Source organism: Eucyclogobius newberryi, unplaced genomic scaffold (assembly GCF_026437365.1).
Source record: "Eucyclogobius newberryi isolate DKJ021-1_F unplaced genomic scaffold, fEucNew1.0.hap1 SCAF_2, whole genome shotgun sequence".
Taxonomy (NCBI): Eukaryota; Metazoa; Chordata; class Actinopteri; order Gobiiformes; family Gobiidae; genus Eucyclogobius; species Eucyclogobius newberryi.
In genome coordinates, this window is record NW_027315834.1 from 50,741,910 (window position 1) to 50,766,124 (window position 24,215).

The following is a 24,215-nucleotide window of genomic DNA, read 5'->3' on the forward strand; positions in this document are numbered from 1 at the left end:
CCCCAACCCCCCCACTCACCCCCCACTCACCCACCCCAACCGCCCCACTCACCCCCCCACTCACCCCCCACACTCACCCCAACCCCCCCACTCACCCCCCACACTCACCCCAACCCCCCCACTCACCCCCCACTCACCCACCCCAACCGCCCCACTCACCCCCCACACTCACCCCAACCCCCCCACTCACCCCCCCACTCACCCCCCACACCCACCCCAACCGCCCCACTCACCCCCCACACTCACCCCAACCCCCCCACTCACCCCCCACACTCACCCCAACCCCCCCACTCACCCCCCACACTCACCCAAACCCCCCCACTCACCCCCCACACTCACCCCAACCCCCCCACTCACCCCCCCACTCACCCCCCACACTCACCCCCCCACTCACCCCAACCCCCCCACTCACCCCCCCACTCACCCCAACCCCCCCACTCACCCCCCCACTCACCCCCCCACTCACCCCCCACACTCACCCAAACCCCCCCACTCACCCCCCACACTCACCCCAACCCCCCCACTCACCCCCACACTCACCCCCCCACTCACCCCAACCCCCCCACTCACCCCCCACACTCACCCACCCACACTCACCCACACACTCACCCCAACCCCCACACTCACCCCCCACACTCACCCCAACCCCCCACTCACCCACCCACACTCACCCCCCACACTCACCCCCCCACTCACCCCAACCCCCCCACTCACCCCCCACACTCACCCACACACTCACCCCAACCCCCACACTCACCCCCCCACTCACCCCCCCACTCACCCCCCCCCCCACTCACCCCAACCCCCCCACTCACCCCCACACTCACCCCCCACACTCACCCCCCACACTCACCCCAACCCCCACACTCACCCCACACTCACCCCAACCCCCCCACTCACCCCCCCCACTCACCCCCCACACTCACCCCAACCCCCCCACTCACCCCCCACACTCACCTCCCCACACACTCACCCCCACACTCACCCCCCCACACACTCACCCCCACCCTCACCCCCCCACTCACTCACCCCCACACCCTCCTGTTGTTTAACATCAAACCTGGTGTGGGAGCACTCAACATGCATGTCTCCATGGAGACAGGCGGGCGTGGGAGCCTCCAATAGAAAGGTCCCACAGTGCAGCTTTAAAGGAGAGTCAGACACTTACGGCTCGCGCTCGCAGCAGCTGAGACGTGTGCGACTGCAGCTCGTCACTGTAGTGTTTCATCTCCACGAAACGCCTGAAAGAGCAGAGAGGGTTAACCAGGCACCAGCAGGAGGCCAGGCACCAGCAGGAGGCCACGGCACCAGCAGGAGGCCAGGCACCAGCAGGAGGCCAGGCACCAGCAGGAGGCTGTAAGGCATCAGCAGGAGGCCGTAAGGCACTAGCAGGAGGCACAGGCACCAGCAGGAGGCCCAGGCACCAGCAGGAGGCCGTAAGGAACCAGCAGGAGGCCAGGCACCAGCAGGAGGCCCAGGCACCAGCAGGAGGCCGTAAGGAACCAGCAGGAGGCCAGGCACCAGCAGGAGGCCCAGGCACCAGCAGGAGGCCGTAAGGAACCAGCAGGAAGCCTAGGCACCAGCAGGAGCTGACCCTGCAGGTGGCGCTCTGGGTCACAGGGTGTGGGTCTTACTTGTCTGGGTTCCTGACCCTGCACAGGGGTGTGGTTCTTACTTGTCTGGGTTCCTGACCCTGCACAGGGGTGTGGTTCTTACTTGTCTGGGTTCCTGACCCTGCACAGGGGTGTGGTTCTTACTTGTCTGGGTTCATGACCCTGCACAGGGGTGTGGTTCTTACTTGTCTGGGTTCCTGACCCTGCACAGGGGTGTGGTTCTTACTTGTCTGGGTTCCTGACCCTGCACAGGGGTGTAGTTCTTACTTGTCTGGGTTCCTGACCCTGCACAGGGGTGTGGTTCTTACTTGTCTGGGTTCCTGACCCTGCACAGGGGTGTGGTTCTTACTTGTCTGGGTTCCTGACCCTGCACAGGGGTGTGGTTCATACTTGTCTGGGTTCCTGACCCTGCACAGGGGTGTGGTTCTTACTTGTTTGGGTTCCTGACCCTGCACAGGGGTGTGGTTCTTACTTGTCTGGGTTCCTGACCCTGCAGGTGGCGCTCACAGCTCTGAGTCTGGAGTCGGCCTGAACAAACACAACTGTAAAAACACAGTTCATTCATAAATATTCTTGTATAAACCATGTCTTACTTTGGCCTGGAAGCCGCTCTCGAACACCGCCTCCTTCCAGCCCAGCTCCTGAAGGACAGTCACATGACCTTTACTGTTCAATGACCTTTACTGTTCAATGACCTTTACTGTTCAATGACCTTTACTTAACTGTTCAATGACCTTTACCATACAAGGTCACATCCAGTTAAAGTTAAATAGTTATATGGAATTATTGCTGATTTAGAGATATTTCAGATACTTTACCACAAATGATACTTTTGTGAGAAGAACAAGGCGTGTGGACCACCTGTGGACCACCTGTGGACCACCTGTGGACCACCTGTGGACCACCTCTGGACCACCTCAGGACCACCTCTGGACCAGCTCTGGACCACCTGTGGACCACCTCTGGACCACCTCTGGACCACCTCAGGACCACCTGTGGACCACCTGTGGACCACCTCTGGACCGCCTCCTGACCCCGGTGTGAGTTATACCTTGTCTGTCGTGACCTTTAACCTTACGGTTCAGATGTTTGTTCTTCTGAGACATAAACATTCTTTCCTCCAGACGTGTTCCAGTCTAAATATGATCTGTTGTTCTGACACGCCCCTTTTCCATAATACAGGAGCAGGAGGCGTGGCCTGAGCAGTGGTTCTGGTGTGGAGGTTTCCTCATGTCACAGCTACAGGGGTTTAAAGGGTCTACATGGGTTATAAAGGGTCTACAGGGGGTTTAAAGGGTCTACATGGGTTATAAAGGGTCTACAGGGGGTTTAAAGGGTCTACATGGGTTATAAAGGGTCTACAGGGGGTTTAAAGGGTCTACATCTGGTTTTAAAGGGTCTGCATGCTGTTTAAAGGGTCTACAGGGGTTTAAAGGGTCTGCATGGTGTTTAAAGGGTCTACAGGGGTTTAAAGGGTCTGCATGGTGTTTAAAGGGTCTACAGGGGTTTAAAGGGTCTACATCTAGTTTTAAAGGGTCTGCATGGTGTTTAAAGGGTCTACATGGGGTTTAAAGGGTCTACATGGGTTATAAAGGGTCTACATGGGGTTTAAAGGGTCTACATCTGGCTTTAAAGGGTCTGCAGGGGTTTAAAGGGTCTACATGGGGTTTAAAGGGTCTACATGGGTTTAAAGGGTCTACATGGGGTTTAAAGGGTCTACATCAGGGTTTAAAGGGTCTGCATGGTGTTTAAAGGGCCTACAGGTGTTTAAAGGGTCTACATCGGGTTTAAAGGGTCTACATGGGTTTAAAGGGTCTACATGGGGTTTAAAGGGTCTACATCTGGTTTTAAAGGGTCTGCATGGTGTTTAAAGGGTCTACATGGGGTTTAAAGGGTCTACATGGGTTTAAAGGGTCTACATGGGGTTTAAAGGGTCTACATCAGGTTTTAAAGGGTCTGCATGGTGTTTAAAGGGCCTACAGGGGTTTAAAGGGTCTACATGGGGTTTAAAGGGTCTACATGGGTTTAAAGGGTCTACATGGGGTTTAAAGGGTCTACATGGGTTTAAAGGGTCTACATGGTGGGCCTACAGGGGTTTAAAGGGTCTACATGGGGTTTAAAGGGTCAACATGGGTTTAAAGGGTCTACATGGGGTTTAAAGGGTCTACATGGGTTTAAAGTGTCTACATGGGGTTCAAAGGGGCTACAGGGATTTAAAGGGTCTACATGGGTTTAAAGGGTCTACAGGGGTTTAAAGGGTCTACAGGGTGTTTTAAAAGGTCTACATGGGTTTAAAGGGTCTACAGGGGTTTAAAGGGTCTACAGGGGTTTAAAGGGTCTACAGGGTGTTTTAAAGGGTCTACATGGGTTTAAAGGGTCTACATGGTGTTTAAAGGGTCTACAGGGGGCTATAAAGGGTCTACATCAGGTTTTAAAGGGTCTACAGGGGATTTAAAGGGTCTACAGGGGATTTAAAGGGTCTACAGGGGCCATAAAGGGTCTACATCAGGTTTTAAAGGGTCTATATCAGGTTTTAAAGGGTCTACAGGGGTTATAACGGGTTTACATGTGTTTTAAAGGGTCTACATCAGGTTTTAAAGGGTCTGCAGGGGGTTTTAAAGGGTCTACAGGGGTTTAAAGGGTCTACAGGGGTTTAAAGGGTCTACAGGGTGTTTTACAGGGTCTACGTGGGTTTAAAGGGTCTACAGGGGTTTAAAGGGTCTACATGGTGTTTAAAGGGTCTACGGGGGGTTATAAAGGGTCTACATCAGGTTTTAAAGGGTCTACATGGGATTTAAATTGTCTACATGGGGTTTAAAATGGTCTACATCAAGTTTTAAAGGGCCTACGGGGGTTTTAAAGGGTCTACATGAGGGTAAAGGGTCTACATGGGTTTTAAAGGGTCTACATGAGGGTAAAGGGTGTACATGAGGGTAAAGAGTCTACATGGGTTTTAAAGGGTCGACATGAGGGTAAAGGGTGTACATGTGTTTTAAAGGGTCTACATCGGGTTTAAAGGGTCTACATGAGGGTAAAGGATCTACGTGGTGTTTTAAAGGGTCTACATGAGGGTAAAGGATCTACGTGGTGTTTTAAAGGGTCTACATGAGGGTAAAGGGTCTACGTGGTGTTTTAAAGGGTCTACATGAGGGTAACGGGTCTACATGGGTTTTAAAGGGTCTACATGAGGGTAAAAGGTCTACGTGGTGTTTTAAAGGGTCTACATGAGGGTAAAGGGTCTACATGGGGATTTAAAGGGTCTACATGAGGGTAAAGGGTCTACATGAGGGTAAAGGGTCTACATGAGGGTAAAGGGTCTACATGAGGGTAAAGGGTCTACATGGGGGTAAAGGGTCTACATGAGAGTAAAGGGTGTACATGTGTTTTAAAGGGTCTACATGAGGGTAAAGGGTCTACATGAGGGTAAAGGGTCTACATGAGGGTAAAGGGTCTACATGGGGTTTTAAAGGGTCTACATGAGGGTAAAGGGTCTACATGGGGGTAAAGGGTATACATGAGAGTAAAGGGTGTACATGTGTTTTAAAGGGTCTACATGTGTTTTAAAGGGTCTGCATGGGGTTTAAAGGGTCTACATGGTGTTTAAAGGGTCTACATGGTGTTTAAAGGGTCTAAGAGTGTCTGGGTGTAGATTTGACACTAGGACGTCGGTGCGGGGCTGTTAAAGGCACCTCTGTGAGGAAGTGGTGCAGGAGCTTGTCGTTGGACAGCACTGGGTGTGAGGCCACTCGCAGCAGGAAGTTCTCCAGCCCGACTCTGCGACGCTCCACGAAGTCCGGGTCCATGTTATCGGCCGAGAGTTTGTGCCACACGAACTCGGCCTGAAACAAAACACGACAAAACGTTCATCGAGCCCGAGTCTTCAGGTTGTAATATCAAACAAAATGTGAAACAGATAAATGCAGTATGAGTTTGTTCTGAAGCTGGTCACGGAGTCTGTTCTTCTCTCTCTGTCCCAGGGACGTCAAACATGAGACTTTAGCGCCTCCACATGGTTTAAATCAGGAATTAGACTTTCTTACTATATTTTCCGGACTATATGTTTTTTTCATAGTTTTAGCCGGGGTGCGATTTATATTTACTTATTTATACTTATATACTTATACTTATATTCATACTTATATAACTTATACTCCAGAGTGACTTATTTGTGATATTATTTGTTATTTTCACACTTGCAACCGCAACCGTCCAGTCCCACTCCTGTCCCACTCCTGTCCCACTCCAGTCCCACTCCAGTCCCACTCCAGTCCCACTCCTGTCCCACTCCAGTCCCACTCCAGTCCCACTCCAGTCCCACTCCTGTCCCACTCCAGTCCCACTCCTGTCCCACTCCAGTCCCACTCCAGTCCCACTCCTGTCCCACTCCAGTCCCACTCCAGTCCCACTCCAGTCCCACTCCAGTCCCACTCCAGTCCCACTCCTGTCTCACTCCTGTCTCACTTCAGTCCCACTCCTGTCTCACTCCAGTCCCACTCCAGTCCCACTCCTGTCTCACTCCAGTCCCACTTCAGTCCCACTCCTGTCTCACTCCAGTCCCACTCCTGTCTCACTCCAGTCCCACTCCAGTCCCACTCCTGTCTCACTTCAGTCCCACTCCTGTCTCACTCCAGTCCCACTCCAGTCCCACTCCTGTCTCACTCCAGTCCCACTTCAGTCCCACTCCTGTCTCACTCCAGTCCCACTCCTGTCTCACTCCAGTCCCACTCCAGTCCCACTCCTGTCTCACTCCTGTCTCACTCCAGTCCCACTTCAGTCCCACTCCTGTCTCACTCCAGTCCCACTCCTGTCTCACTCCAGTCCCACTCCTGTCTCACTCCTGTCTCACTTCAGTCCCACTCCTGTCTCACTCCTGTCTCACTTCAGTCCCACTCCTGTCTCACTCCAGTCCCACTTCAGTCCCACTCCAGTCCCACTCCTGTCTCACTCCAGTCCCACTCCAGTCCCACTCCTGTCTCACTTCAGTCCCACTCCAGTCCCACTCCTGTCTCACTCCAGTCCCACTCCAGTCCCACTCCTGTCTCATTCCAGTCCCGCTCCAGTCCCACTCCTGTCTCACTCCAGTCCCACTCCAGTCCCACTCCTGTCTCATTCCAGTCCCGCGCCAGTCCCACTCCTGTCCAGGTCAAGTCCGGCTCAGGTCCAGCTCCGGTCCCACTCCAGTCCTGCTCCAGTCCCGGTCCAGTCCCGCTCAAGTCCAGGTCCAGTCCCGCTCCGGTCCCACTCCAGTCCCGCTCCGGTCCCAGTACAGTCCCGCTCCAGTCCCACTCCAGTCCAGGTCCGGTCCTGTCCTGGTCCTGTCCCGCTCCAGTCCAGGTTAAGTCCTGCTCCGGTCCCACTCCGGTCCCGCTCCGGTCCAGGGCTAGTCCGGCTCAGGTCCAGCTCCGGTCCCACTCCAGTCCCGCTCCAGTCCCAGTACAGTCCCGCTCCAGTCCAGGTCCAATCCTGCTCCAGTCCCGCTCCAGTCCAGCTCAAGTCCCGCTCCAGTCCAGGGCTAGTCCCGCTCCAGTTCTGCTCCGGTTGCGCTCCAGTCCAAGTCCAGTCCAGGTCCAGTCCCGCTCCAGTCCCGCTCCAGTCCAGGTCCAGCCCCGGTCCAGTACCGGTCCAGTCCCGCTCCAGTTCCGCTCCTGTCCAGGTCCAGTCCCTCTTCTGTCCCGGTCCAGTCCCGCTCCAGTTCCGCTCCTGTCCAGGTCCAGTCCCTCTCCAGTCCCGCTCCAGTCCCGGTCCAGTCCCGCTCCAGTCCAGGTCCAGTCCCGCTCCGGTCCCGCTCCAGTCCAGGTCCAGTCCCGGTCCAGTCCCGGTCCTCACCCTCTTCTCTGGCAGTGGTGGGACGATGACACAGGGGTATGAGACAAGCAGATAGTTGCGCAGCAGCTCGAAGTCGCTGTATCTCCTCCACAGAGAGTCCGGGGCCGGGTTCCTGCCCTCGTTCACTGCGTCCATCGGACTGAAGGACGAACGAGACACTTGAACTCACAATCGGAGAACATGTAAGTCCATGTGACAAGTTCGACTGCACATGTCACTGACACGCAGTGAACACAAGCATATTACACATTTGAAATGAAACATTTGGTCCGTTTGTGTAAAGTTTATAATTGTACTTCCTGGTTGGACGTGAGCACAGATATGACACAGGCAGAGGTCGTTCCACAGCTGTTACCATAGCAACCTGACTGTAAACAAGAGCCAAACTCCAGTTCTGACCTGACACACAATAAGACCATAAAACACCTGAGGTACATTAAACTACAGGATTCTGCTCTCTGACTCTGGGGCCTCTTTGAGTTCTGGCAGGAGGAGCTGGGGCCTCTTTGAGTTCAGGCAGGAGGAGCTGGGGCCTCTTTGAGTTCTGGCAGGAGGAGCTGGGGCCTCTTTGAGTTCAGGCAGGAGGAGCTGGGGCCTCTTTGAGTTCTGGCAGGAGGAGCTGGGGCCTCTTTGAGTTCTGGCAGGAGGAGCTGGGGCCTCTTTGAGTTCTGGCAGGAGGAGCTGGGGCCTCTTTGAGTTCTGGCAGGAGGAGCTGGGGCCTCTTTGAGTTCTGGCAGGAGGAGCTGGGGCCTCTTTGAGTTCTGGCAGGAGGAGCTGAGGCCTCTTTGAGTTCAGGCAGGAGGAGCTGGGGCCTCTTTGAGTTCTGGCAGGAGGAGCTGGGGCCTCTTTGAGTTCTGGCAGGAGGAGCTGGGGCCTCTTTGAGTTCTGGCAGGAGGAGCTGGGGCCTCTTTGAGTTCTGGCAGGAGGAGCTGGGGCCTCTTTGAGTTCTGGCAGGAGGAGCTGGGGCCTCTTTGAGTTCTGGCAGGAGGAGCTGGGGCCTCTTTGAGTTCTGGCAGGAGGAGCTGGGGCCTCTTTGAGTTCTGGCAGGAGGACGTGCTACAGGCGCTCGGGTGTGTGCGCTGAGGGAAACATTCCAGGCCAGATATAGGCACAGCTACAGCGGGTCAGGAAGACCGAGGGGCCCCACAGCACAGATGAGATCATTTGGGTCGGTTTATGACGGGTGTTTCTTTGTGTGGAAGAATCTATAAATATCTGATGAAACCTTTGTTGGGGCCTTCTCTTATATAAGATAAGATATTCCTTATTGTCCCACATTTCATATCTCTCATATTCGTCGTGAGGAGAACCAGACGGCGTTCTGTGAACGATGCCACTTTATATGTCATAAACATCAACGAGCTTCTCTTCTCCGACACCTTTATTTAGTCCAACCATGATGACATCACACTGATGACTTCACACTGATGACATCACACTGATGACATCACAGAGGGATTCAGCTCCACTTCCTGTCAGTGTAACGTTTTATTTTTCAAAATTGTCTTTACAAACTGAAACTGAATGAAAACTCTGCAGTTAGTACTGTCCTGGTCCTGGTCCTGGTCCTGGTCCTGGTCCTGGTCCTGGTCCTGGTCCTGGTCCTCACCTGGTCTCGATCAGGTACACAGTGTAGTTCTCTCCCAGGTTGACAGCGTTTTTGCCAGTTCTTTTCTCGGCTTCAGCGACACAGATTTCCATTCTCCTGATCAGAGTCGAGCCGTCGTCCAACATCTGAAACAAACAACTCTATAAAGACGTGTGTACACACCTGAGTACACACGTGAGTACATGTGTGTACACACCTGTGTACACACCTGTGTACTCACATGTGTACAGGTGTGTACACAGGTGTGTACTCACATGTGTACAGGTGCACCTGTACACAACTGTACACATGTGAGTACACACGTGAGTACACACCTGTATACACGTAAGTACAAACCTGTACACACGTGAGTACACACCTGTGTACATGTGAGTACACACGTGAGTACACACCTGTACACACCTGTACACACGTAAGTACACACCTGTGTACATGTGACTACACACCTGTATACACGTGAGTACACACCTGTATACATGTGAGTACACACGTGAGTACACACCTGTGTACATGTGAGTACACACCTGTATACACGTAAGTACACACCTGTACACACGCGAGTACACACCTGTGTACATGTGAGTACACACCTGTATACACGTAAGTACACACCTGTACACACGCGAGTACACACCTGTGTACATGTGAGTACACACCTGTACACACCTGTACACATCTGTACACACCTGTACACACGTAAGTACACACCTGTGTACATGTGACTACACACCTGTATACACGTGAGTACACACCTGTACACATGTGAGTACACACCTGTGTACATGTGAGTACACACCTGTATACACATGAGTACACACCTGTATACACGTGAGTACACACCTGTACACATGTGAGTACACACCTGTGTACATGTGACTACCCACCTGTATACACGAGTACACACCTGTATACACGTGAGTACACACGTGAGTACACACGTGAGTACACACCTGTGTACATGTGAGTACACACCTGTATACATGTGAGTACACACGTGACTACACCTGTGTACATGTGAGTACACACCTGTATACATGTGAGTACACACCTGTGTACATGTGAGTACACACCTGTATACACATAAGTACACACCTGTACACACGTGAGTACACACCTGTGTACATGTGAGTACACACGTGAGTACACACCTGTACACACCTGTACACACGTAAGTACACACCTGTGTACATGTGACTACACACCTGTATACACGTGAGTACACACCTGTATACACGTGAGTACACACCTGTATACACGTAAGTACACACCTGTACACACGCGAGTACACACCTGTGTACATGTGAGTACACACCTGTACACACCTGTACACACCTGTACACACGTAAGTACACACCTGTGTACATGTGACTACACACCTGTATACACGTGAGTACACACCTGTACACATGTGAGTACACACCTGTGTACATGTGAGTACACACCTGTACACACCTGTACACACCTGTACACACGTAAGTACACACCTGTGTACATGTGACTACACACCTGTATACACGTGAGTACACACCTGTGTACATGTGACTACACACCTGTATACACTTGAGTACACACGTGAGTACACACCTGTGTACATGTGAGTACACACCTGTGTACATGTGAGTACATAATATGTACACACGTGTGTACCTCACATATGTACGTGAGTACATATGTGAGTACTCAAGTGTGTGTACTCACATATGTGAGTGTGTGTACACACGTGTGTCGTACATATGTGTGTGTGTACGTACACACACACACACACACACACACACACACACGTGTGTGGCATAGGTGGCGTGTACACAGACGTACACACGTATATTGGGACTGACAGTACACAGCTTAACGGGCGTTTATCGAGCCTTACGTCACGTTTACCGGGCCTTACGTCACGTTTACCGGGCCTTACGTCACGTTTATCGAGCCTTACGTCACGTTTACCGGGCCTTACGTCACGTTTACCGGGCCTTACGTCACGTTTACCGGGCTTAGGTGCAGTTGTACCTTGTCTTCTTCACAGCTCGGCTCTGAATCCTCTTCATCCGTCGCCAAAGACTCGTCTCTGTTTTCATCCGCCATCCTCTGCTCCCGGAGACAGCGCGCATGCGCACACACGTCTGCTCCCGGAGACAGCGCGCATGCGCACACACGTCTGCTCCCGGAGACAGCGCACACACAAGGAGGCCCAAGGCCTCCTCACGGCTGAACAGCGCCCCCCAGCGGAGTGTTTCAAGTCTCTGGCTTTTAACTCATGAGGTTTTTTTTTATGCTTTTGTTCTTTTGCTCTTTGATTTTACTAGTTTTTTATATTTATTTTAATTATTAGTCAAATTAACTTTTTATTCCTCTTTTACTTTTCATAGTTGCAAATGTTTCACTTTGGAAACAGTTTGTAAAATGTAACTTTTGTGGTAAAAGGTTCACTTCTTACACAGAGTTCCATCTTCTCCTGGAGCAGGTTCCACAGTTTGACCTTTCTCCAGGTTACGCAGTGTTGCTTTAATATTTCTTATATTTTAGTCATTTGTTTAGCCTAATATAAAGTGTTTATTGCCGTCACACATGAGAAAGTTGCCTCTGCGTTAAAGTGTAACACATGTAGTTATTGAATATGACGACATGAAATAATCCGTTTCCATAGAGACACATATGTGAATTTGTGTTTAATTCAAATATCAAAACTGGGTCAATCTCAGAGACATTTTCATTATTTACAGAAGACACTTTTTATCAAGTCAAAAACATGTGAAACGTGTCAGAGCTTTAAACTCTGCTGATTGTCCAGAGCATTCTGAGTGACACAAGCTCTAAAGTCTCTAAAGTCTCTAAAGTCTCTAAAGTCTCTAAAGTCTCTAATAATGAACACGAGAATGAGCGAAAACGTGTTTGAGTCACGATGAGGCTCAAGTTTCAGCACAAAACGTGAAACGAACCAGAGAAAAGCAGAAATGTCACTTTGTCTGGAAGATTTCTGTTTCTTTTTTGAAACGTCAAAAAACAAACGAGGCGAAAGTGGGTGTGGATGTGGGAGTGGATGTGGGAGTGGGTGTGGGCGTGGATGTGGGCGTGTATGTGGGAGTGGATGTGGGAGTGGATGTGGGAGGGGATGTGGGAGTGGATGTGGGAGGGGATGTGGGAGGGGATGTGGGCGTGTATGTGGGAGTGGATGTGGGAGTGGATGTGGGCGTGGATGTGGGCGTGTATGTGGGAGTGGATGTGGGAGGGGATGTGGGAGTGGATGTGGGAGTGGATGTGGGAGGGGATGTGGGAGGGGATGTGGGAGGGGATGTGGGAGGGGATGTGGGCGTGGATGTGGGCGTGTATGTGGGAGTGGATGTGGGAGTGGATGTGGGAGTGGATGTGGGAGTGGATGTGGGCGTGGATGTGGGCGTGTATGTGGGAGTGGATGTGGGAGTGGATGTGGGAGGGGATGTGGGAGGGGATGTGGGAGGGGATGTGGGCGTGGATGTGGGCGCGTATGTGGGAGTGGATGTGGGAGTGGATGTGGGAGTGGATGTGGGAGGGGATGTGGGAGTGGATGTGGGAGGGGATGTGGGAGGGGATGTGGGCGTGTATGTGGGAGGGGATGTGGGAGTGGATGTGGGAGTGGATGTGGGAGGGGATGTGGGAGTGGATGTGGGAGTGGATGTGGGAGGGGATGTGGGAGGGGATGTGGGAGGGGATGTGGGAGTGGATGTGGGAGTGGATGTGGGAGTGGATGTGGGAGGGGATGTGGGAGGGGATGTGGGAGGGGATGTGGGCGTGGATGTGGGCGTGGATGTGGGCGTGTATGTGGGAGTGGATGTGGGAGTGGATGTGGGAGGGGATGTGGGAGGGGATGTGGGCGTGGATGTGGGCGTGTATGTGGGAGTGGATGTGGGCGTGGAAGTGGATGTGGGAGTGGGTGGGGATGTGGGAGTGAAAGTGGGCGTGGATGTGGAAGTGGGCGTGGATGTGGGCGTGGATGTGGGCGTGTATGTGTATGTGGGAGTGGGCGTGGATGTGGGCGTGTATGTGGGCGTGTATGTGGGCGTGGATGTGGGCGTGGATGTGGGCGTGTATGTGGGCGTGTATGTGGGCGTGTATGTGGGCGTGTATGTGGGCGTGGATGTGGGAGTGAAAGTGGGAGTGTATGTGGGAGTGGATGTGGGAGTGGATGTGGGAGTGGATGTGGGAGGGGATGTGGGAGGGGATGTGGGAGGGGATGTGGGAGGGGATGTGGGAGTGGATGTGGGAGTGGATGTGGGAGGGGATGTGGGAGTGGATGTGGGAGTGGATGTGGGAGTGGATGTGGGAGTGGATGTGGGAGTGGATGTGGGAGTGGATGTGGGAGTGGATGTGGGAGTGGTTGTGGGCGTGGATGTGGGCGTGGATGTGGGAGTGGATGTGGGAGTGGTTGTGGGCGTGGATGTGGGCGTGGATGTGGGAGTGGATGTGGGAGTGGGTGTGGGCGTGGATGTGGGCGTGGATGTGGGAGTGGATGTGGGAGTGGATGTGGGCGTGGATGTGGGCGTGTATGTGGGAGTGGATGTGGGAGTGGATGTGGGAGGGGATGTGGGCGTGGATGTGGGCGCGTATGTGGGAGTGGATGTGGGAGTGGATGTGGGCGTGGATGTGGGCGTGTATGTGGGAGTGGATGTGGGAGTGGATGTGGGAGGGGATGTGGGAGGGGATGTGGGAGGGGATGTGGGAGGGGATGTGGGCGTGGATGTGGGCGCGTATGTGGGAGTGGATGTGGGAGGGGATGTGGGAGGGGATGTGGGCGTGTATGTGGGAGTGGATGTGGGAGTGGATGTGGGAGTGGATGTGGGAGTGGATGTGGGAGTGGATGTGGGCGTGTATGTGGGAGTGGATGTGGGAGTGGATGTGGGAGGGGATGTGGGAGGGGATGTGGGAGGGGATGTGGGAGGGGATGTGGGCGTGGATGTGGGCGCGTATGTGGGAGTGGATGTGGGAGTGGATGTGGGAGGGGATGTGGGAGGGGATGTGGGAGTGGATGTGGGCGGGGATGTGGGAGGGGATGTGGGAGGGGATGTGGGAGTGGATGTGGGAGTGGATGTGGGAGTGGATGTGGGAGGGGATGTGGGAGGGGATGTGGGAGGGGATGTGGGCGTGGATGTGGGCGTGGATGTGGGCGTGGATGTGGGAGGGGATGTGGGAGGGGATGTGGGCGTGGATGTGGGCGTGTATGTGGGAGTGGATGTGGGCGTGGAAGTGGATGTGGGAGTGGGTGGGGATGTGGGAGTGAAAGTGGGCGTGGATGTGGAAGTGGGCGTGGATGTGGGCGTGGATGTGGGCGTGTATGTGGGAGTGGAAGTGTATGTGGGAGTGGGCGTGGATGTGGGCGTGTATGTGGGCGTGGATGTGGGCGTGGATGTGGGCGTGGATGTGGGCGTGTATGTGGGCGTGTATGTGGGCGTGTATGTGGGCGTGTATGTGGGCGTGGATGTGGGAGTGAAAGTGGGAGTGTATGTGGGAGTGGGCGGGGATGTGGACGAGAGTGTGGGCGGGGAAGTGGATGTTGTGCTTGGATGTGGGCAGGAAATTGGGCGTGGATGTTGTGTGGGGATGTGGATGTGGGCGGGGAAGCGGGTGGGGAAGTGGGCGGGGCAAAAGCAGATAAGGGTCATGTCTCCTTTAAGAGGCACTTTAGACAGAATCACATTTTTACAAAGTCTTTTCATCAAACGTGTCGCGTCACGTCCTGTCGGTGCTTGGACCCGGCACTCACAGTAAGAAGGTCCCTGTTCCTGTCTGAATTTGCATGTTCTGCCTCGGTCCAGAACACAACACACTGGAACAAACACTTTTCACACTCAAACATCTTTCTTTACACTTCATTTTACATTTAATTTAAAACACAATCAACATTTTCTCTCCAAGTTCGTCGAGTTCTTAAATAAAACATTTACTGAGCAAAAAGTGAAATATATTGAATTCAGAAAAACTTCAATTGAGTGATTTTGACTATTTTTAGGCCCGAGCGCCACAAGCTGGCGAGAGGCCTATTAATCTCGTAAGGCCGTGCGAAGCACGGCTGCAAAAGTGCGCACGTAGTGCGCACGAAATCGAGCGCGAAGCGCTCGCCCACTTCCAAACACTCACTAACGCACTCCTTCACTCACGCACGCCCCGTGCATACTAATTAATAGTAGGAAAATGGAACATTACCGTTGTAAACGGGCGAAGCCCGTGCAAAAGTGCGCACTAAACGAGCACTTTACATTGGGATGACGACCGCGAAGCGGTCGTCATCCCAATGTAAAGCACTCATTTGCCCTAAGTAGCTCACGAATACGTTCCCCATCTCTTGCATGTTCCGTGCATATAAACATGTAATGCAAAAATTGAACATTATTACTGTATAGAGGGCCAAAAACACAAAGTGGGCGGAGCCCACTCAAAATTAACGAAAGTACCCGTCAGTGACCAGGGACCCACACCATGAGGTAGGAAAGCGCGAGCGCTTTCCGAAAATGTATAGTTTATGATATTTGAAAAATGGGAAACATTGTTTTCGCATCGGAATATTATTCTTTCTTCTTCTTCTTCTTCTTCTTCTTCTTCTTCTTCTTCTTCTTCTTCTTCTTCTTCTTCTTCTTCTTCTTCTTCTTCTTCTTCTTCTTCTTCTTCTTCTTCTTCTTCTTCTTCTTCTTCTTCTTCTTCTTCTTCTTCTTCTTCTTCTTCTTCTTCTTCTTCTTCTTCTTCTTCTTCTCGGGACCAACCCCCCTATTTTTCACCCAGTGAACATTGACGAAAAGTCACAAAAATGTTCACACCTCTAAAAATCGTGCCTCTCTACATTCTGGCTATTTCCCTTTTCTAAAATAAAAAAATTGGCGCGTCAGCGCCCCCAAATGTACCAAAAATGCATTGAGAGAATGGAAATGACCAAAAAAATCTGATCGTAGAATCATGAAATTTGGCGCAGAGGTAGATGGTGACAAGAGAAGTAAAAAATATTATTACGGCAACGCCGTCCGCCCAACCAAATGTCGGCCATATTGCTTCAAAAATGGCTAAACATGACTTCGGAGTTTTTCCAAACGTCGTACTTTTACGAACTCCTCCCAGGGCGTTGGCCCTAAAAAGCTGAAATTTGGTGAAAATGCTACTGAGGAGTGGGACATCAAAAGTTATCCAAATGACATTGATACCTGTCACGGTCTCTGTGCGGCGAAGCCGCAAACTGTAGCTAGAATTTCAGAAATCTCCCATATTTAAAATTTCTGCCGTTTGCGCAGATAAAGTCCGAATTGCGTCAAATTAGAATCAGTTGTTAAACTCTTTGCCCTAAACCTACTTGAAGTGAAATAAATTCATTTGGCGCCACAGCGCCCCCTACAGATTTTATATGGAGGTTAAATGTTTAGTTTTGCGAAATTATATGAAATTTGACACACAACTCAATTTTAGCATCCCCATCAAAAAAGTCAATGAGACCCATGTCATAATTGTTATGGCGTTGCCCAACGATGACCGAAACCTTTCATGTTATTCCAATGGGGAAATCGCCAGAACATGTTTACACTTTAGACATTCACAAACTCCTCTTAGGGCGTTAGACATATTAACCTGAAATTTGGTGAGACTCATCTTCAGGACCATCAAAAGTTATCCACATTTTTATTCTAAGAGTCACGGTGTCTGTGCGGCAAAGCCGCACATTTTGCCAAGAATTCAAAATAAAATAGCTTTTTGATGGTAAAACAAAGGGGAGAAGATGTGACAGCGTCACAGATTCAGCAGTAGGCGTAATAAAAGGACAATTGGGGCGCGTTAGCGCCCCCTCCTCTTGCGGCGTGGCGGCGGTGTGGCGGCGGCGTGGCGAGGGCCGATCATTGCCGCTTGCGGCTATATTTTTAATTGTTTTTATTATTTATCTTAATGATTCTTCTTCTTCTTCTTTAGTTTTGCAGTTTGAGTCTGTGGTCGACTGGAGACGTTTCATCCTCCAAATGGAACGTTTCGCCGACAAAACCTGATAAAGTCGTTAGGATTTGGTTCCACGTTCTCTTCTTTTATAAATCCTTAGTCTAAATAAGATGATTTCATCTGCTTTTTCAGGCTCAATCTGAAAACTGCATTTATTACAAAAAAAAGCAGGATTTAAGGTGAAAAGTCGGACCGCTCGCTCTGAAGATCAGTACGTATGATTTTTTACAATTTCATCCACATTTAACGACTTTAACGTCACAAAATGACACGATGTAAAACTATAATTTATATTTACAGCAGGTGCGACACCAGCGGTCACTTTAAAGCTCGTGGTCAGCGCTGCGACGGATCAAACGATTCATCGCAACGAACCGATTATTGAAATAACCGTCAGCGAATTCAGTCACGAAAAGACGTTTTATGCCTGAAATTGAGTTGCGTTTGCCTGAAAATCACGTGTAAAATGTGTGAATCGAGTTTATTTGATGAAAAACGCTCTTAAACGTTCAAAACTTCAGCTTCTTCTGCTCAAACTGAGTCAAAAAAAATTTCAAAAAACAAATCGATGAATCTGAAAAACAATCGACTAAAAAACGCTGTCAAAAAGCGTTCTTGAAACAAAGAGACAAAACGACTCAAGAGGAACATTCTGCTCTCAAGTTATTTCAAAATGGACGTTCCTCTTTCCGTTCTTTTTGTCCCTCGCCACGCCGTCGCTGCTCGTCGTCCTCACGCCGTCGCTCGTCCTCACGCCGTCGCTCGTCGTCCTCACGCCGTCGCTCGTCCTCACGCCGTCGCTCGTCGTCCTCACGCCGTCGCTACTCGTCGTCCTCACGCCGTCGCTCGTCCTCACGCCGTCGCTACTCGTCGTCCTCACGCCGTCGCTCGTCCTCACGCCGTCGCTCGTCCTCATCACGCCGTCGCTACTCGTCGTCCTCACGCCGTCGCTCGTCCTCACGCCGTCGCCGCTCGCTCGTCGTCCTCGGAGCCCACGAAGAAGCAGACCTGCTGCGGCGACGACGGGGCGATGTGCGCCGGCGAGGGCGGCGAGGGCGGCGTGGGGATCTCCCAGTAGTTCCCGTGGAGATCCAGAGCGGAGAGCGCGGGCAACGTGTCCAGGTCCAGGGGGCGCTGCCGCTCGGAGGTGAGAGGGGGGACGCTCAGGCACTTCTTCAGGCCAGAGTCGCTGCAGAGGAGAAGAAGAAGCTTTAGTCCTCGATTCTATGTCAGTGAGAGCGCCACCGTCTGCACGCGAGAGGAACTGCACCTCGTTTGTCTCATGTCATTAAGTCTGTTCCAGTGCAGCTCATGTAGAAGCAGCTCTTTGGGTCAAAATGAGACCGCGGTGTGGCATTTGCCCCAGTGCTGACAGGTGTATTTACCTGCTCTGGATGGGCGTGGCACGTGAGGGTGGGAGGGCATCTGACACATGTATTTACCTGCTCTGGGTGGGCGTGGCACATGGGGGGGGACATCTGACAGGTGTATTTACCTGCTCTGGGTGGGCGTGGCTCCTCGGGCCTGTCTGTAAACGTTTCCTGCCACTCCAAAGAGCCAGCGCATGTCGGCGGGAACGTCCGGGATCCACTCCACAAACCTGCAACGTTTACCTTGTATTTATACTTTTTTATACTTCTCAAGTATTTGATCCTCCTGATTACAGCTACTGCAGTACTATGATACTAGGATACTACACTACTACGGTACTACAGTACTACAGTACTACAATACTACAGTACTACAATACTACAATACTACAGTACTACAGTACTACAGTACTACAATACTACAGTACTGCACCACTACGGTACTACAGTACTACAGTACTACAGTACTACAGTACTACAATACTACAGTACTACAATAATACGGTACTACGGTACCGTCGTATTGTACCGTGGTAAATTTGAAGTGTATTGTATATATTTGGAGTATACATTGTGTATATTTGCAGTATATATTGTGTATATTTGCAGTATATATTGTGTATATTTGCAGTATATATTGTGTATATTTGTAGTATATAGTGTGTATATTTGCAGTATATATTGTGTATATTTGCAGTATATATTGTGTATATTTGGAGTATATATTGTGTATATTTGCAGTATATATTGTGTATATTTGCAGTATAAATACCTCTGAGCTGCAGAGTAGGCCGACTGCACTGGCAGCGTGTACGGCAGTAACATGTAGGAGGCCACACGCATCGGGAACATCCCAGAGACTGTGGACACCAGGCCGGCCCTGTCCTGACACGCCTCACACAGCACTGAGGACAGAAAGAGTCAGATGCCCTCCCTGTGGCTGACACGCAGCACATTCTGACTGAAGAAAGAGTCAGATGCCCTCCCTGTGGCTGACACGCAGCACATTCTGACTGAAGAAAGAGTCAGATGCCCTCCCTGTGGCTGACACGCAGCACATTCTGACTGAAGAAAGAGTCAGATGCCCTCCCTGTGGCTCACATGCAGCACATTCTGAAGAACTCAAACCTTTCTTGATGTTGCTCGGCAGGTGCAGTTCCTCGTCCAACCACCAGTGCTGCTTCCTCAGGAGCCTCAGCCGCCGCAGAATCCAATCTCGAGTGCTCTCCGACTGGGCACAGCAGCAGCCGGGAGGAGGGTCCGCCATGGAGGGGCCGGAAGAGGGCTGAGGGGCCACCAACAAGTCTGAAACCAGAAGAACGAGATATGAGGGGCCACCCACAAGTCTGAAACCAGAGGAACGAGACATGAGGGGCCACCCACAAGTCTGAAACCAGAGGAACGAGACATGAGGGGCCACCCACAAGTCTGAAACCAGAGGAACGAGACATGAGGGGCCACCCACAAGTCTGAAACCAGAGGAACGAGACATGAGGGGCCACCCACAAGTCTGAAACCAGAGGAACGAGACATGAGGGGCCACCCACAAGTCTGAAACCAGAGGAACGAGACATGAGGGGCCACCCACAAGTCTGAAACCAGAGGAACGAGACATGAGGGGCCACCCACAAGTCTGAAACCAGAGGAACGAGACATGAGGGGCCACCCACAAGTCTGAAACCAGAGGAACGAGACATGAGGGGCCACCCACAAGTCTGAAACCAGAGGAACGAGACATGAGGGGCCACCAACAAGTCTGAAACCAGAGGAACGAGACATGAGGGGCCACCAACAAGTCTGAAACCAGAGGAACGAGACATGAGGGGCCACCCACAAGTCTGAAACCAGAGGAACGAGACATGAGGGGCCACCCACAAGTCTGAAACCAGAGGAACAAGACATGAGGGGCCACCCACAAGTCTGAAACCAGAGGAACGAGACATGAGGGGCCACCCACAAGTCTGAAACCAGAGGAACAAGACACGAGGGGCCACCAACAAGTCTGAAACCAGAGGAACGAGACATGAGGGGCCACCAACAAGTCTGAAACCAGAGGAACAAGACATGAGGGGCCACCCACAAGTCTGAAACCAGAGGAACAAGACATGAGGGGCCACCCACAAGTCTGAAACCAGAGGAACGAGACATGAGGGGCCACCCACAAGTCTGAAACCAGAGGAACGAGACATGAGGGGCCACCAACAAGTCTGAAACCAGAGGAACGAGACATGAGGGGCCACCAACAAGTCTGAAACCAGAGGAACGAGACATGAGGGGCCACCAACAAGTCTGAAACCAGAGGAACAAGACATGAGGGGCCACCCACAAGTCTGAAACCAGAGGAACAAGACATGAGGGGCCACCAACAAGTCTGAAACCAGAGGAACAAGACATGAGGACTGATGGAGACATGAGGACTGATGGAGACATGAGGACTCACTGTTGTCCTCCAGGAAGCGGAGAGCGTCTTTATATCCGCTCTGACAGATGTCGGCCATCACCTGCAACACAAACACTTTAATATTTAGAAGACACAAAAATCAATACAGCAAAAATCTAAATATGTCTCACAATAACACGGAGCCTCCATGTGACAGAAATGAACCGTTTTTAAAATGAAAACGTTGAAAAAGGTTGATTTTATTCATGATTTTCCGTATAAATGGAGTTGGCTTAAGCTAACGGTTTGTCACGGCTAATGCTAACGTTTATTAAATGAAACGTAAAATATAAAGAAACAACCAATTCAACTTGAATGTAAATACTACCTGATGGACCGCTGTAAATTAGTTTTATTTGTTTTTTTATTATGTCCCCCCCCCGGCACCCGCCCATCGCCTCCGCTTCTGACTTTATAAAGTGAATAAACCAAAGCCATGGTCCAACATTAAACTCCATTTACACCACGAGAAAAGCAACACAGCACAACTCCTCCACTGAGCGCGTGCAGACGCCTCGACTCCACTGAGCATGTGCAGACGCCTCGACTCCACTGAGCATGTGCAGACGCCTCGACTCCACTGAGCGCGTGCAGACGCCTCGACTCCACTGAGCATGTGCAGACGCCTCGACTCCACTGAGCATGTGCAGACGCCTCGACTCCACTGAGCGCGTGCAGACGCCTCGACTCCACTGAGCATGTGCAGACGCCTCGACTCCACTGAGCATGTGCAGACGCCTCGACTCCATTGAGCATGTGCAGACGCCTCGACTCCACTGAGCATGTGCAGACGCCTCGACTCCACTGAGCATGTGCAGACGCCTCGACTCCATTGAGCATGTGCAGACGCCTCGACTCCACTGAGCATGTGCAGACGCCTCGACTCCACTGAGCATGTGCAGACGCCTCGACTCCATTGAGCATGTGCAGACGCCTCGACTCCACTGAGCATGTGCAGACGCCTCGACTCCACTGAGCATGTGCAGACGCCTCGACTCCATTGAGCATGTGCAGACGCCTCGACTCCACTGAGCTCGACTCCACTGAGCGCGTGCAGACGCCTCGACTCCACTGAGCTCGACTCCACTGAGCGCGTGCAGACGCCTCGACTCCACTGAGCATGTGCAGACGCCTCGACTCCATTGAGCATGTGCAGACGCCTCGACTCCACTGAGCTCGACTCCACTGAGCGCGTGCAGACGCCTCGACTCCACTGAGCTCGACTCCACTGAGCGCGTGCAGACGCCTCGACTCCACTGAGCATGTGCAGACGCCTCGACTCCATTGAGCATGTGCAGACGCCTCGACTCCACTGAGCTCGACTCCACTGAGCGCGTGCAGACGCCTCGACTCCACTGAGCTCGACTCCACTGAGCGCGTGCAGACGCCTCGACTCCACTGAGCATGTGCAGACGCCTCGACTCCATTGAGCATGTGCAGACGCCTCGACTCCACTGAGCTCGACTCCACTGAGCGCGTGCAGACGCCTCGACTCCACTGAGCTCGACTCCACTGAGTGCGTGCAGACGCCTCGACTCCACTGAGCATGTGCAGACGCCTCGACTCCATTGAGCATGTGCAGACGCCTCGACTCCATTGAGCGTGTGCAGACGCCTCGACTCCATTGAGCGTGTGCAGACGCCTCGACTCCACTGAGCGCGTGCAGACGCCTCGACTCCACTGAGCGCGTGCAGACGCCTCGACTCCACTGAGCGCGTGCAGACGCCTCGACTCCACTGAGCGCGTGCAGACGCCTCGACTCCACTGAGCGCGTGCAGACGCCTCGACTCCACTGAGCGCGTGCAGACGCCTCGACTCCACTGAGCGCGTGCAGACGCATCGGACGCACGCGTTATCAATCGATCATTTTTAAAGTATTAATTTAGTTTGGACTGATTATGTCAAATATTACAAAAAAAACAAATCAAGATGTTTTCCCCTCGTATTGATTGATTTGCTTAAAATGTTGTCTTTTCAGAAATAGATTAAAACTAATAAAATGGCTTTTCCTGAAAAAATAAGATCTATTTTTAATCTGGACGTTCAAATGACCCAATCTCAATCTTTATTCTAGTTATTTGGTTCGATTCTGATGTAGACGACATGTTTCTCCTGCAGGTGGCGCTCTCTCAGGATAATCTCCTCTAGAACGTGTCTCTTTCTTCATGTCTTACACATGTTTCTCCTGCAGGTGGCGCTCTCTCAGGATAATCTCCTCTAGAACGTGTCTCTTTCTTCATGACTTACACATGTTTCTCCTGCAGGTGGCGCTCTCTCAGGATAATCTCCTCTAGAACGTGTCTCTTTCTTCATGACTTACACATGTTTCTCCTGCAGGTGGCGCTCTCTCAGGATAATCTCCTCTAGAACGTGTCTCTTTCTTCATGACTTACACATGTTTCTCCTGCAGGTGGCGCTCTCTCAGGATAATCTCCTCTAGAACGTGTCTCTTTCTTCATGTCTTACACATGTTTCTCCTGCAGGTGGCGCTCTCTCAGGATAATCTCCTCTAGAACGTGTCGCTTTCTTCATGTCTTACACATGTTTCTCCTGCAGGTGGCGCTCTCTCAGGATAATCTCCTCTAGAACGTGTCTCTTTCTTCATGACTTACACATGTTTCTCCTGCAGGTGGCGCTCTCTCAGGATAATCTCCTCTAGAACGTGTCTCTTTCTTCATGACTTACACATGTTTCTCCTGCAGGTGGCGCTCTCTCAGGATAATCTCCTCTAGAACGTGTCTCTTTCTTCATGTCTTACACATGTTTCTCCTGCAGGTGGCGCTCTCTCAGGATAATCTCCTCTAGAACGTGTCTCTTTATTCATGTCTTACACATGTTTCTCCTGCAGGTGGCGCTCTCTCAGGATAATCTCCTCTAGAACGTGTCTCTTTCTTCATGATTAACACATGTTTCTCCTGCAGGTGGCGCTCTCTCAGGATAATCTCCTCTAGAACGTGTCTCTTTCTTCATGTCTTACACATGTTTCTCCTGCAGGTGGCGATCTCTCAGGATAATCTCCTCTAGAACGTGTCTCTTTCTTCATGTCTTACACATGTTTCTCCTGCAGGTGGCGCTCTCTCAGGATAATCTCCTCTAGAACGTGTCTCTTTCTTCATGTCTTACACATGTTTCTCCTGCAGGTGGCGCTCTCTCAGGATAATCTCCTCTAGAACGTGTCTCTTTCTTCATGTCTTACACATGTTTCTCCTGCAGGTGGCGCTCTCTCAGGATAATCTCCTCTAGAACGTGTCTCTTTCTTCATGACTTACACATGTTTCTCCTGCAGGTGGCGCTCTCTCAGGATAATCTCCTCTAGAACGTGTCTCTTTCTTCATGACTTACACATGTTTCTCCTGCAGGTGGCGCTCTCTCAGGATAATCTCCTCTAGAACGTGTCTCTTTCTTCATGTCTTACACAT

At 51.5% G+C, this 24,215-nt stretch overlaps 3 protein-coding genes across 3 annotated transcripts in view; all 3 read right to left on the bottom strand.

Annotated features, from left to right (window-relative positions):
• The window catches only part of LOC140367053 (sorting nexin-4-like), a 44,997-nt gene extending 33,826 nt beyond the window's left edge, over positions 1-11,171 (bottom strand). The window contains exons 1-7 of the mRNA XM_072453366.1: positions 11,056-11,171; positions 9,049-9,173; positions 7,440-7,578; positions 5,303-5,452; positions 2,207-2,254; positions 2,086-2,141; positions 1,169-1,241 (exon numbers count right to left, since the gene is read on the bottom strand). Of these exons, the coding sequence (XP_072309467.1) occupies positions 1,169-1,241; positions 2,086-2,141; positions 2,207-2,254; positions 5,303-5,452; positions 7,440-7,578; positions 9,049-9,173; positions 11,056-11,130 (666 nt within the window). The 5' untranslated portion in view covers positions 11,131-11,171. The remainder of the gene's footprint in view (positions 1-1,168; positions 1,242-2,085; positions 2,142-2,206; positions 2,255-5,302; positions 5,453-7,439; positions 7,579-9,048; positions 9,174-11,055) is intronic.
• A 612-nt stretch (positions 11,172-11,783) lies between these two features.
• LOC140367199 (uncharacterized) lies at positions 11,784-14,681 on the bottom strand. The gene has a single exon (XM_072453554.1). It carries the CDS (start codon positions 14,679-14,681, stop codon positions 12,042-12,044), a length of 2,640 nt encoding a protein of 879 aa, XP_072309655.1. The 3' UTR covers positions 11,784-12,041.
• A 3,262-nt stretch (positions 14,682-17,943) lies between these two features.
• The window catches only part of pnpla3 (patatin-like phospholipase domain containing 3), a 51,379-nt gene continuing 45,107 nt past the window's right edge, over positions 17,944-24,215 (bottom strand). The window contains exons 5-9 of the mRNA XM_072453555.1: positions 20,797-20,857; positions 19,485-19,661; positions 19,129-19,261; positions 18,482-18,586; positions 17,944-18,175 (exon numbers count right to left, since the gene is read on the bottom strand). Of these exons, the coding sequence (XP_072309656.1) occupies positions 17,944-18,175; positions 18,482-18,586; positions 19,129-19,261; positions 19,485-19,661; positions 20,797-20,857 (708 nt within the window). The remainder of the gene's footprint in view (positions 18,176-18,481; positions 18,587-19,128; positions 19,262-19,484; positions 19,662-20,796; positions 20,858-24,215) is intronic.

Coding starts and splice junctions, on each gene's coding strand:
- LOC140367199 (XM_072453554.1), bottom strand. CDS start 14,681: ATGACCCTTATCTGCTTTTGCCCCGCCCACTTCCCCACCCGCTTCCCC.